Consider the following 15,962-nt stretch of genomic DNA (forward strand, 5'->3'; position numbering starts at 1 on the left):
ATACGTTGGCAGAGCACTGATGAGTGATGATTAATAATATATACAGTGATTGGTAATACAGGTGGTGATGAAAGCGGGTCAATTGACTTACCCTGACGAATTCAGAATGAATGAATCACGATGGTTTCCAGAGGGAATCGCTTGGAGGTGGACCTGATTAGGTATATTGCTAGCAATAAGACAGTTTACTAACAATTTTTCCCCCGGTATTGCATATCAGCTGATTATGAACTTATTTAATTTTATTATCTCCTTACATAAAAAATAAAGCTATATATCTATCGCCTACACCTGGACAACTGGCCCAACGTGTTTGTTTTTCCCTGAAACTGTACGACAAATTGACGCGTCAGTCAACTTACGTCTTTATCGCGCACGTGGACGCCGCCGTATATTTTATATTGCTGTCTCACTCCAACTAAATAACGAATAACAAATGTAATCCACGGTTAATGCCTATCCCAGCTTCGTGTATCGCGAATCATTTGTTGCCTCTCCAACGGTGTTTGTTTTAATTCTGTTAATTGATAGAAGACACGTGTTAGTATCATAATTTCAGAGGAAAAGAGATTGTTAGTAACGGGGACGTGTGGCCCCATTGCTAGCAATATACCCTATTTTTTTTATAGATGATAATGAAATGGTAACCCAGTCTTCGATACCGGTATATACTGACGGGGCACCAGTGATAGATGATAGGCGAGGATGAAGGCAGGTCCGTTAGCCTATCGTGACAAATTTTACTAGAATAAATTTCGATGGTTTCTAGGGGATCCCCGTGGAGGTCGACTTGAGAGGGTACCAATGGAGCTGTTAGACCCCATTACTAACAAACCCTTCCCCCCTAAATATACCCTATCAGGTCGACCTCTTCGCGGTTCCCCCTGGAAAACATCGTGCTCTATTCAGATTTGCTACAATTGAAGCCGATTTTTTTGTCAAACACAACACAAATTGTTCGTTTTTTTGTAAGATTTTTCAAACATTTATTTTCATACAAACATTCGTCAAAATTACAAACACAACAAAAACAAAGAATTACCTAATAGGTAATGCGCTCACGTATCGTACCGTACATTCGGTAATTGATTTTTCAATATTTTTATATATATTTAATTATAAAAATAAATATTAAATTTTTGTACAAATAAATATTTTTGTGGAATTATTAGATATTTTGCCAATGCGTAAATTACAAGAAACTAGTATCATAATTTGATTTATAATAATTTCACCCATCTGAGAACTTATTAAAGACATTTCTGAAGCGACCTTGAATAGTCGTTGTCAAGAGCAGCCATCTGTGATCTGTCAATCGGATGATTGATCAATCGACTATATACCCATTAAACTCAGTTCTCAATATAATCCTGAGTTTTCAAGGGCAACGCCGGCACGAGTGGAAAATCTAATTTATAACAACTGTTTCATATTTTAAACTTCGAACAATTGATAAGAGTGCTAAATAATAAGTAAGAACTGTCCAACAATTGTCCTCTCAAAATTTCCAGACATCCTAAATGGGTAAATTATTGAGGACTTAATTCGAATTCATTTAGCGCAAAGAATACCTTAGAATGTCAATGAAGCTGACACACCTGATGGAAAGTAACCGTCGCCTATATACATGAGCAGTACCATGGACATAACAGAGTGTACTGTTTCGTCTATAATACTCCGCATGCGTTGCCATTCCTGAGGACTCAGATGTTATACCTCTGTACCCTGTAAATTCAAGCTCAACTGCTTCACGGCAGGAACACGAGTGGGACAGAAATACCCAAGCATACGACTTTTATACAAAGTAAAGCATGATAAATAATAAATAAAATTATATAACAAGACAATTAGTAAATAAAATCTAGATTGCTTTTAGCGACAAGGCCGCCTTTTGTATATGCACATTCTGTATAAATATGTTTCTGTATACATCTCTATTGTGCGCAATAAAGAGTTTATAATTATTATATAGATGGAATTCTTCGTAATAGAGCAAGTACTGCGAATGCGAACTGGTTTGAAAAAAGTGGTTTTTTTTTCTTTTTTTTATACTTGAAAATGGAATGGTAACCTGCGATATCAATATTCTCTGGCGAGGTATTAAATAGGTGAGGATGAAGTCAGGCCAGTTAGTCCATTGTATTGAATTCCAGAAGAATTAACTAAGATGTTTCAAAGGGGAACCGTATTGAGACCAACCTGATAGGATATATTACAAAAAAAAGAAAAAAGAGGTGTGAGTATAAACATGAGATACAGCATCCTACCTTTGTACGATCATAGGGAAACAGTAATAAAGTTAATTATTAAATTAATAAAGCTACAAAATTGGAAAGATGCAGGTATACTGAGGGATGTGATACCTATTTAAAAATTTCAAAAATTCTATCTATTTAAAAGGTTCAGAAAGACCGTGAATCAGGTCCTCCTTATAAATTGTTCTTTCCTAGTAAATTAATTTATTGCGATAGGTCAATTGACCCACATTCATCCTTATCTATCATCCGTCAATGGTACCTTGGTCAAAGTAAAACAGCGCGGCAGAGTTAACTTTAATTTTTTTTTTTAAATTGACGTACTTATCTTCCCAAAAATAACTTGGGGGGAAGGGATTATTAGCAATGGAGTTTGATAGCCCCATTGCTAGCAATATACCCTATTAGGTCGACCTCCACGTGGTTCCCCCTGGAAACCATCGTGAACAATTCTTGTTGAATTCGTCACGATGGACTAACTGACCTTCAGCTTCACCTGTCATCCTTCACTGGTGCCCCGCCGGTGTGTACCGATAGCGCGGATTACCATTATATTATCACCCACTAAAAAAATATCCAAAAGTAACTCTTATTCATAGACAAGTTTCGTTAAAATCCGTCGAGTAGTTTTTGTTTCTATAATGAACATACAGACAGACAAAAATTTTACTGATTGCATTTTTGGCATCAGTATCGATCACTAATCACCTCTGATAGTTATTTTGAAAATATATTTCATGTACAGAATTGACTCTACAGATTTATGATAAATTTGTAGTCAGTAGCGACATCTATATTAAATTTAAAATATTAACTGTGCATTATGTAAACATATAAAGACCACAAGAAGCAGTCCGATAAGTAAACAAGTTTTTACATAATTACACAGATGGCGCTTTTACACATTACTTTTTTTTATTAAATAATTTGTGAAACTAGTTATTTTGGCCTTATTTATAATTTAATTTTAACACTATAATGTCTTTGTTTGTCAATTATAAATAAATGACTGAAATTACGATATAATACTATAGTTTTATAATTAAGTGCAACACTTATTAATATAAGAACTTTCGTAGCTTTTGTACGCTGTTTATTAGTTTTTTAACTCATCTAACAGAGGGAGACACTATACAAAATTGTCTTTATGGGTTGGATTCAAGACCTCGTCTAATAATGAAATTATATCTTTAAATAACTATTTTCAGCTCATAACTCTGTTAGTTTTAAATCCATTTTCATTTGAAAGGATATACTATAAAATGACCATAAGATATTTTATCAAAATCGGTTCAGTAGTTTAGTTTTGAGACCAAAATAACTGGTTCAGCCACAACTAGTCTTTTTTGAGAAACACAAACTTTCAACTATTAATCGAATGAAAAGTATACACAATATAAATTAATAATAATTGTATTCATTATCTAATTATTAAGTCTAGATTCACACTGTAACGCCGGTCTTTTTTTATTATCGCCAACAGTTTAGTAGAAAATTAAAAGAAAAACACAGTTAACAACTTGTTTAGGGGCAAAATCGTATTCAGCAAGGTTGAATTGCCCTATAGAGTACCGATGCCAAAAATATCAGAAAATCCCTTTGAAACCTTATTTTTTCCGAACTTTTCATAATGGAGTATTATTCTTATACTATATTACCCTAAAGGGAAAATGTATAAAAGTCTATGTACTCTCAACGTCCGATTTAGCGGTCACATGATTCTCGTAACACATTTCTGTGCCTCTAGTGAGAAAGGGTTCAATTCAAAATGGTCACTTTTCAGGAGAGCCAAAAAACTATTTTAAATAAAGAAAAAAAATTCTGCTGCTTTTATTATTTGCTAATTGAACAAGTCAATGATTGCATTTATAGTAATTTTTTCTCTTCTTTCTTATGAAATTGTCGGTTTTTGTGTAAAACCTATAGTTTTAAAAAGAATTCTATTATACCTAATCACACTTAACAAAAATATATATGATGTGAAAATAGTTTTAAGTTGAATTAAAACGATTTTATTGAAGTATTGAAGAAAAAAAATGTTGTGTATTTTACGCTATAAAAAATAATCGCTATTAAATGGTGTAAAAGGGTTCAAATCCTGATACCAAAAATAATTTTTGTAAAATTTGTAGTTTTACTAATTATGACTTTTTTACCACAAATATTTTGTTAATTGAGCCTTTTACATGTTTACTATCTCTATTGTTTTTAAAGATATCGTTACGATTCTTATACCATTCGAAAGAGAAAAATTATTTATTACTAAAAAAGAAAAAAAAGTTATACCCTTTCTCACTAGAGGCACAGATTTAATCTAGCACTCGCATGAATGAGAAATACACCCAGTGTACTACCATATATATTTAACAAGTGCCACTTTTATAAACCCACCGACAGAACTCGAATCACCATCCTTTTGTTATACGATACGGAACTGTATAACTAATTATAAATTATATTACAAAAAGTGTTCATTAGATGTAAATTAAAAAATATATTAGACGCCATCTAGTATATCATAGTGTAAATAAACCGACTTGTAATGTCTATTAGTTGTTTTATCACGCAATAGATGGCGTTAATAGTAACAGGAGTTAACTTTGAGATCTTAAGTTTCTCTTTCGCAGTAGAGGTTGATAATATATAGAAATATCTATTGTAGTCACAATATATATGAATTGACATAATAACGAATATATTAAATATTAGCAATCCGATATAGTTACAATATCAAAATGAAGATGTCGATAAATAGATATCCAAATAGCGTGGATGACGTTAAAATATGTTATTACTGTTCTTTCTCTCATCAATATCTATAGGAATCTAATGTAGATATCGGGGGGAAAGGGATTGTCAGTAATGGAGACTGAGAATCCCATTGCTAGCAATATACCCAACCAGGTCGACCTCCTCGCGGTTCTCCCTGGAAACTACTATTAATTCCTGATGAATTCATCATGATGGGCTAACTGGCCTGTTTTCATTCTCATCTATCACCCTTCACTGGTGCTCCGCCAGCGTATCCCGTTAGCGCAGGCGGGGTTACCATACCATTTTCACTCATCAAAAAAATATATATGGTAGATATCAGAGCGCAACCGATGTTACTCATACCTATAGTGCAGTTAATATAACTTTGTATTGCCTCTAGTGGTATTTTTTGTGGATAACAATGAAATGGTAACCAACCCCGATTGCACTATGGGCATATGCTGGCGGAGCACTATAGAGGGATGATAGATGAAGATGAAAGCAAGTCAGTCCATCTCACCCCTTTCCTTTCTCGTGGGTGTCATAAGAAGCATCTAAGGCAACTTAATGGTCTAGTAATACGCAGCAGCGTCCCTCTTAAAACGTCACCAAAAACCTAACTGCGGTTGTCAATCCACCTGCCAAGCGTGGCAACTACCAGCAAAGCCCCTGAATAGGAAGAAAAGCAGTGGACATATAATAACTAAAGTAATGATGATTTTTTAATTATTTTTATACAACTTAGAATGGCAAACAAGCTGACGGCCCACCTGATGGAAAGTGGTAACCGTCGCCTATAGACATGAGCAGTACCATAGACATAACAGAGTATTCTGTTTCGCCCATGATACCCCCCATGCGTTGCCATTCCTGAGGGCTCAGGTGTTATTCCTTTATACCTTGTAAATTCACGCCATATCCCACCCTTCAAAACAAAACACAGCTCTGCAAACACAACTGCTTCACGGTAAAAACATGAATGGGACAGAGGTGCCCAAGCAAATAACTTTTGTACAAAGTCTCCCTCTGGTAATCGTTTAGCATATCAGGCGTTGTTATAATTATTATAAACGTAGCAATGCTATTACTTTCTTTATCCAAGGGAGGGAAGGGAAGGGACCAAAACACGTATGTTTGCGCTTGAAGCTGAGAAGTTCTTGACGAAATAAAATACTTGTCCGTGCCTCAAGTTTTATAATAAATTAAAAAAATACAAAGGTGCGTGTAGTCTTATCCGTTAACAAAATTTGAATGTTTGACTTTCTAACGGCTGATCGGTCTATGTCTATGGTTCTAATATTGCAAGTGCGAAAAATTTTACTTTTTATTAAAACTTCTATAATGCCTGATCTCGAACAGCATCTTTCTCTTTATTCTCCAGAGTGAACAAGTCTGCTGGATTACACTCATACTATTATGTGCTACCTTGCACAATCTCGTCATCATCATATCAGCTTCTGGTGATGTTTTAAGATGGACGCTGCTGCCAATTCCTGGACCATTAAGTTCCCTTTATCGCCTCTTACGACACCCACGAGAAAGGATGGAATAGCCCATTCTATGCCGAAATCACACGGCAATGCACACATGGCCGATATCAACATAAAAAAAAAAAAAACAAATGATACTGAGCATTTTTGGCGTGACTTAGTAATTGTTATATAATACCCGTAAACATAACCTCCTTATTTACAAAGTCGGTTGTAAACTTAATGAAATACGTTCACACGTTAGTAATACAAATTTCTTAGTATCGCGTGAGAAAATGCGAATGTAATGCGATACGGATATAATGTAAAGAATTAATAAAACTTCAAAGCGAAGTTTAGTATCCAATGATGTTATAAAAATGTAATTGTTATTTTATTATTATAAGATATTTAAAAAAAAATGGTTTGACCTTGGAAGATATTTAAGAAAAAAAAAATAATGAAGGATAAGCAACCTGAAGTGGCAAATGGCTGGTCACATAGCTCGGAGAACCGACAACCGATGGGGAAGAAAGGTTCTCGAGTGGCGACCACGTACAGGTAAACGCAATGTAGGACGACCCCCACTAGATGGAGTGACGAACTGAAATGTGTTGCAGGGAGTCAGTGGATGCAGGGGGCTCATGACCGTTCTTTATGGCAGTCTGTGGAACATAACAGAGTATACTGTTTCGCCCATGATACCCCCCATGCGTTGCCATTCCTGAGGACTCAGGTGTTATTCCTCTGTACCCAGTAAATTCACTGCCATATCCCACCCTTCAAACCGAAACACAGCCATGCGCGACTTATACATTTTTTTTCTAACCATTAAGTTGGCAAACAGCCCGCCTGATGGTAAGCGGTTGCCGTAGCTTATGAACACGCTTTTTGCAGAATCCTGTTCTGTAGTCTCTTGGAAAAACTTCGATAGGGAGCTTCTTCTATTAGTCAACCGTTTATAGGAGAATACATCTCTGAATCCGCGCTGTGCCCAAAAATCTGGACTGAGGTAATGGCTGTGAACTCTCTGTCGATGGCGAGCTGCGAGTACGTATCTAATTATTTATATGTTTAATAAAATGAATAATAATAAAAAATGTTAGTAATAAAAAAAAGGTATAATGAAAGTACAATTTATTTCCTCACTGACATATTCAAGAACAGAATAACAAGAAAAAAATAGGACAATCTGACAAACTATAGAAATTATTATTAAAAATTTATTATTTAGAATCTTAAAACAGATGCAATAAAAGAGATTTTCGTGTAGCTAATTAATAGTAAAATATCTATTAATACGTATACATGTAACTGTCACATTAAAAACACATACTACATAAATTAAAATACATACAAGTCACTTAAATTTATTATTATCCAGGCCTATTTCTTAGGTGTAATCATGTAAGCAACATAAGTACTTATTACATACACATAGGGTCGATTATTGCACAAACTGTAACATAATGTTAAGAGTTATCAATACAATGCCAACTTAAATATTTTAACACAATATTTAATAAAATACAATGAAATAAATATTGTATAATATTCGAACATTTATGGATTATGTAGATAACGTTAAGTAAGCCCAGACAGAAGGACACAGACACGTGTTTAATAATAGAAAAAAAAAACTTAAAAGAAAGATATGGTTTGAAAAACTTCAGATAATGTGGTCGATTCTGAAGCTGTATTTCACAAAACCTATCTTTTTACTTTTTAACTTGATAGTTTCGTGAAATTATTGCTTTATGAAGTATTCGAAATTAAATTTAAAATATTTATAATTTAAATCTTTTTTTTTTATACAACTTAGAACGGCAAACAAGCTGACGGCCCACCTGATGGAAAGTGGTAACCGTCGCCTATAGACATGAGCAGTACCATGGACATAACAGAGTATACTGTTTCGCCCATGATAACCCCCATGCATTATGTATGATTATTCTTTGTAAGTACATATATTATTCGATATGTTTGTATGTTTATTTATCATAAATTGTTGTAATCTCTCTAAATACTTATTTAATTTACATTTTTTTTTAATTCAGCGTCATTTACTCTCTCTGTTTAGCGTAATGGGTGACCGGTAGAGAATGCTATTAGGCATTAAGTGCGCCCTGTAGTCCGCCTTTAATGTGTGTAAAAGTCTAAATAAATAAATAGTATTGTATAATTAAGAAAGTTAACAGCGTAAAACATTAAGGAAAATAATTACAAGTGCCTTTATCAAATTAAAGATTTTGTATTAGAAACTTTCGTTTGATTAGAAAAAAAAATAGGATAAGAGAAACACGATAGTAAATCTATATATATATTTTTTTTTATTCAACTTAGAATGGCAAACAAGCTGACAGCTCACCTGATGGAAAGTGGTTACCGTCGCCTATAGACATGAGCAGTACCATGGACATAACAGAGTATACTGTTTCGCCCATGATACCCCCCATGCGTTGCCATTCCTGAGGACTCGGGTGTTATTCCTCTGTACCCAGTAAATTCACGCCATATCCCACCCTTTAAACCGAAACACAGCCATGCAAACACAACTGCTTTACGGTTGAAACACGAATGGGACAGAGGTACCCAAGCAATCGACTTTTGTACAAAGTCCCCCTATTGGAAATTTAACTCATATTGATGTTTAGAATAAAATTCAAATCAAATTGTAATATAATATCAAATTATTTTAAATTTTAGGGACAGGTTTAAAGAAAGAGCTCCTCAGAATCGACCTCATTGTAATCAATGGGAGTTTATTAAGAGTCCTTAAAACCAAACAGGTTTACAAACTAAAAATGTGCTGTAATTCTAATTAGTACCAAAACGTACCCAAAACAGTCTAATTTGTAGTCACATAACCTGAATCTGTCAAGTTTTTGATAATTTGTAACAAGTTCCTTAGTTCTGGTTTCTATCAGTCAAGTCACAGACATAGATTGAAATAGATGTCGCATCAACATTTTTTTTATACCGTAAAGATGACAAACAAGCGTACAGTCCGTCTGATTCGAATTTATATTCAAATCATCTTTATTCAAGAGGACTGGTTTACAAGCACTTTTAATTCGTATTTTTTTTATAATCTACTGCAGGGTTCGGACGGTTGTTATTTATTAAGAAGAGCCCGCAAGAAACTCAATAGTTACTTTTTTAAATCTTTGATAGCAAACGATCACTGTAGCCTACAGACATATGTAACACTAGGCTTGTCACGTGCACGTTGCCGACCCTGAAGAAATCTTAATAGGGTGTATTAAGATTTCTTCGATGAATTTATGTATTTGGCACTTAGCCTTGGTTCTAAAATTAGTTCAAAGGAGCCTCTTTTATTCCAGCTAAATATATAAAAATAACCTTTCTTTAAATATACTTAATCACAATCTTTTATACCTCTAGCACTGAACCTGACACAAGAAAATCAAGTTACTATTTTTAAACATATAGGTAAGTAACAAATTTAGAAACGTGATTGATAACGTTAATGTAACAATCTTACTAATACGAGTATAAATAATGTAAAAGTGAGTTTGTTTGTTTATTTGTTACCAACAAGTGTCGTAACAGCTTAACAACATACTATGAAATTTGATTTCATCATATCAGCTGTTAGCTGTCCATTGCTGAAACTAAGCCTCCCCCATAAGATGGGGTTTTGTCAGTAGTTGCCACGCTTGGCAGATTGGTTGGCAACCGCAGTTAGGATTTGGTGATGTTTTAAGAGAGACGCTGTTGCCCATCTTTTGTCCATTAAGTTCCCTTAGTCGCCTCTTACGACACCCACGAAGACGATAGAAAGAAGTTTATAGACTACTATTATCCCGATCACTGAATATATCCCAATCATGTGGAATGAAGTCGCGGGTAAAACTTAGTTATATGTTATATCTATTTGGAGTTCCTACATGAAATATATATTAAGGATTAGCAATCGAAATTGTGTTCCTAATGGGTGGCAATGAAAAAAATTCAAAAAGGCTTAAACCTAAGTTTACTTGAATAAAAATATTTCTTCCTTTCGAAGGGTTTTGTATCGAACGGAGTTTGCTGACTAATTTTCTAACATTACAGCAATTACATTTCTCATACAATATGTAGTTTTAATTTAAGCTGAAGCACTAACGTCATCTATCTCAGTCTATATCTGTGATCCAACTGCTCATGGGTACCAAGACCAATTTAATATAAACTGGAAGAAACTACATACTTCATCAACTGCCATGGGAATCCTATGTCCACCTCCTGATCCACATCATAGTTATTGAATATATTCTTAGCTTTAAACTTGGACCTTGATGGAGAAAACCTTTTAAGTAATTTTATTTATTAAGATTGTATTCCACTTTAATTATGACAAAATCAGATAACTTGATTAAAAAAATAAACTACTGATTCAGTAGATTCTGATAAAATTCTGTGGAACGAATCTGTAAGTATATCCTTTCAGATAAAAGAATTTTCCTTATCGCTTTATAATTAACGAAATTATTAGGTAACAAACATAAAAAAATACAACCAAATCGATAACCTCCTCCATTTTGAAGTCTGTTAAAAATGTCTCAAAGGCGTGTACAAAGTCCATTTTATACCCGACTGCTGGACAAAGGACGTCAATGAAACCAAAACAAAATTGAAGGCTACTTTTTATCCTTCAATTCTGTTCTAATAAGCCATATACAGCACATTACATATTTGTTAGAATTGACAATTATACTGATGAGGAATAACAAATTTGCATTATCAAAGCTTTAAAAAAAGTAATATAGGAACTGTGATTTGAAATTGCAATTTCAATACAAGAGAGACCAAGATAAATTACTCGTATCAATGAAGATCGAACGAAATCTAAATTTCCTATCACGCTAAATTAAGATCCGAAAACGTACAAAACATTCACACGACTTACCAATTTTTTATGTACAATTCGTAATGAGCCTATTATACTATCTCTACCTATATTTTACAGATACAAATTAAAAAGCATGCAAAGACAATCTCAAATGCTCTGTCTACCTTCTATGTATGAAATCATTTCAAACTCTACAGATAATTAAATAAAGCATTGCTCAATTAAATACCTCACTCGAATCTACGTAAACTTTACTATTATTATTATTGTACCTAAAAAAAGATTTAATGATTGCAAAACTGGCCCAAACATATCTACTTAGTCTAGAAAACTTTACATCTCAACATCTCTACTGAGAGTGTCGAATTTTAGTTCTTTCACTTCCTCAGCACTGAAGCTTTTCACTGACACTTTACCAGCTTCTCCTGATAAATCTGTACTTGATAGTTTATTCGTTATTTTAGTTATTGAAATTCTACTTTCTATATCGTTTGCATCGCATATTGTCTCTAAAACTACACCTTTCTCTACTTTCCTAGGTTTTGGCGAAACATTTTGGGTTACTATTTGTTTTGTACTTCTCAGTTTCTCACTTAAGATTTTATTACAATTCTTCTTCGACATGTCTATAGCTAACGGATCGTCTTTATTTCCTTGTTCGTCGACTTTCTTCTCTTCGGTAACTGGTTTCGTTTGTTGCTTGAACTCGGCTACTTCAGCGTTGCTTATGTTATCTTTTTTCTTCCATTTCGTTCTTCTGTTTTGGAACCATATTTTTACCTGAAAATAAAAAATATATGTCTTGTTAGCCAATTATTTATATTCGCATTCTGAATTAAATTAAACAACATGTATGAGTATAACACTAATTTTTAATATCATTTAAACATATTATAATTCAATCACATGGTCGTATCAGACGTTTACTTTCACAGCTAAACATAGCCTTCCCTACAAGGGGGGTTTTGCTAGTAGTTGCCACGCTTGACAAGCGAATTAGCAAACGTAGTTTGATTTTTGTTAATGTTTTAAGAGGACACTGCTGCATATGTGTCCACCATATATGTCCCTTAGTCGTCACTTACGACACTTACGGGAAAGGAGTATCGTAAAAGGGGATCTAAATAAATGTTTATCAGTGTGATTGAATTAGCTGTGTGATCCCATAGGCCACCTCTTCCCTTTTCGTAAGCGAGAGGCGACTAAAGGAGGACGAAGGATGGGCAGCAGTAAAGCATCTCCTCAAAACATCTCCAAAGTCTAACTGCGGTTGTCAATCCGCCTGTCAAGCATGACAATTACTAGTAAAACCTCCCAAGGCCTCACCCTTATGTTCAACAGTTGACAATCAAAGGCGGATATGTTGTATCTAAAACTATTAGACAAAATCTATGAATACAAATTACCTATAAATCTACTACAACTAATAAGAATATAAATTACATTAGGACTTATTTATGGGACTAACCTGATTCTAACAAAACACTTTGAGAACGTAACAAATGAATGTATATTATACTGGATTCCAGTTAAATGGAGCTCAGATTTAATTATATTAGGGCATGTAAGGATATCGCGTTACCAGATAGGCTACACACGAGTTGGGAACAGAGCGAGTCGATCGGTTAACAAACAGTTAATTACCGGCTGATCGATGCCGGCTCAGGGGAGATGAGTAGTAGGGATGGGGCCGTGTCGATGGTTTATATTATTGTAAGACAAAATAATAATCGAGTACAACAATTCAAATTTAAACGTAAAATATGGGAGAGAATGCTTTTAGCATTAAGTCCGCCATGTACATATATTTGTACTAATGAATAAATAAATAAAAAAAAAATATTAGTAGAGATGGGGTCTTATCTTATGTAGGGATAATATTTATATCTTTATATGTATCACATCTCTATATTTAGAACTAACAGAAATTTTCAACGTACCTTCAACCAAATTGTTTAATTACAAAACAATTTGGCAACCTTTAGATGGAGAGGAGTAATTCATTATAATTACTCCTCTCCATCCAAAGGTTGCCTGGAAGAGATCGCTTTTAGCGATAAGGTCTATCGTTTTCTTATTGTGATTATTTCTTGTAATTATTTATATTTACAATAAGTTTACTATTGTAATCTTTTGGAGGAAACAATAAAGAGTATCTATCTATCTGTCTTATCGATAGATTAGTAATACGAGGGAAATTAGTAATTGAATTGAAATCAATTATATCATATCAGCCGTTAATTGTCGTCCGCTTAAAATAGGTCTTTCTCTATATCGGGTTTGCCAGTAGTTGTCATGCTTGGCAGGCGGTTTGGCAACCGCAGTTAGACCTTGGAAATGTTCTAAAAGGGACGCTACTGCCCATTTTTTGACCATTAAATTCCCTTAGTCGCCTCTTACGACACTCACGAGAAAGGAAGGAGGTGGCCTATTCTATACCGAAACAACGCGGTAATTGAACTCAAAATTGGAGAAAATGTTCCAACTTTTGTATACTTAATGTATTTTAAATCAATTATGGAATCATTTTGATAATTATGAGAGAAAAAAGTAATTTAAGAGAAAAACTCAAAATTGGACGGCATGCTTCGGTTTTGTACAATTTAATTTATTGTACTATATTTTACGTTACATTTTTTATATAAAAAGAAGCTACTGAACACATTTTCATGAAATTTGACTCCCTTACAGTTTTGACCCTCGTAATGTAAATGATTATTAATAATGATATGAAAGATAAAAATTGGCAGTAAATTAACAATTTATTTAAAAAATAAACCTAAGATACCGCTTAATATACAATATGTTAATTAACGTAATCAATGTCTTAAAACTAGTGTTATTCATTATAAAGGTATTATAATTTTTTCCTCTATTTTTTATTATAATAGGTATGTATATAGTATACTTTATACTGTATAGTGCCGTTAGGTTTACTTTTTTAATTTTTTTTTTATTTTAGTTTAGTATTTGTTAATATTTTTTGGTAATACTTTTTCTTAGAATTAAAAAAAGAATTCTGAAACTGTATTTATGAATACTTTAAAATTTATTATTTATTTTAGAATTATATTAAATAGTATACTGTAGATAACAATAAAAAATAAAAAATTAGAATTTTCCGCAATTCGAATACATTAAAAAAAAAACAGATAATAATGTTATTCATAGATACACTCGCGGGACCGTTGCAAACACTATTGCAATGGCTTGCAAAACTATCGGCTAGTTTTTAGTGTTTATTTGCGCTTGTGATAAAGCGGATATATCTAACGATGCGATAGTGAATGCATCTCGACCAGTGAACACATTCATATCTGAGCAGCTATTTGCGAACGGATGTTGTAGCCGGCATGTTGCTGTACAATTTATCTATAGCCAATATCTACTCCACCTTTACTATTTTTACGGACTTTTAACGCTTTGTTTCGTGTACTTTTTTTATTCTTATATACGTAAATAGGGTGTTAGAGTTTCTTGACTTGACTTTTTTCGAAGATTCAAGATTTTTTTGTAAAACATGCGTATAAATACATGCAGACGTTGACAATATAATATCGTTCGACATATTTAGCCTGTACGGCATACAAACATATGTAGATACTAGAAGTGGTGGAATCTTTACTAATATTGTAAATGTGAAAGTGAGTTTTGTTTTTTAATGGATGATAATGGAATGGTAACCCCGCCTGTGCTATCGGTATACGCTGGCGGGGCACCAGTAAGAGATGATAGGTGACAATGAAAGCAGGTCAGTTAGCCCATCGTGACGAATTCCACTAGAATTACCCAGGATGGTTTCCAAGGGGAACCACGTGCAGGTTGACCTGACAGGGTGTATTGCTAGCAATGGGGTTATTTAGACCCCATTACCAACAATCCCTTTCCCCCTTGTGAAAGTGAGTGAGTTCTTTTTTTTTACTTTTAATTTTTTAATTAATCATTGTGAAATTTGGTATATAGGTACTATATGGGATGGAGAAAGACATGGGTTACTTTTTATTATGGCCAGTAAATATATTCCAGTCAAACGGACGAAGTTGTGTGTAAAAGTTAGTACAGTGATAAAATTACAAAGATTGCGCCTTTTAACACGAAAATGAATATATATGAATCTGAGCAATATATATATATACACTAACTACTCCATGATTTTTTTTTCTATTGAATGTAAAAAAATATATCTTTTCTATGAAATTGTTTCATATAAATATATTGCAAATACATTTTTAAGACATAACACTTCTATTTTCAGGAATGCCACAACATACGAGAATTACCATAGCCATCTCAGTGCTCAACATGCCTAAAGAAGTGTTCGTTGAGAATCTGAAGAGAGTACACATACTCGTACATACAAAGTTACAAGCACCTAGGAAAAGTTCCCTTTTCTTTGCCAGTCAAAATTTGAAAATCAATAAACATTAAGCGCACACAAATGAGTGGAAAAATTAAGTGTTAATATATTACGAAATCACCACATAACCGCTCTTAAGTGACGCAATAAAACAAATGCTAAGTGCACACGAGCGGCACTGTGGCTAAATGAAGTGCAAGCTATAAAATAAAAGTGGGAGTGACTCGCTTCATCAAACACGAGAGGCTATAAAAAAACAATAAAGTTATGCC

General features: G+C 33.7%; 1 protein-coding gene across 1 annotated transcript in view; it reads right to left on the bottom strand.

Annotated features, from left to right (window-relative positions):
* Nucleotides 1–7,606: 7,606 nt before the first annotated feature.
* LOC113520377 (homeobox protein 10) overlaps nt 7,607–15,962 on the bottom strand; it is a 118,177-nt gene continuing 109,821 nt past the window's right edge. Inside the window, exon 4 of the mRNA XM_026905700.3 lies at nt 7,607–12,113. Coding sequence (XP_026761501.1) covers nt 11,667–12,113 — 447 coding nt within the window. The 3' untranslated portion in view covers nt 7,607–11,666. The remainder of the gene's footprint in view (nt 12,114–15,962) is intronic.

The sequence above is a fragment of the Galleria mellonella genome, unplaced genomic scaffold (assembly GCF_026898425.1).
Source record: "Galleria mellonella isolate WM207_F2 unplaced genomic scaffold, CSIRO_AGI_GalMel_v1 utg40, whole genome shotgun sequence".
NCBI classification, from domain to species: domain Eukaryota; kingdom Metazoa; phylum Arthropoda; class Insecta; order Lepidoptera; family Pyralidae; genus Galleria; species Galleria mellonella.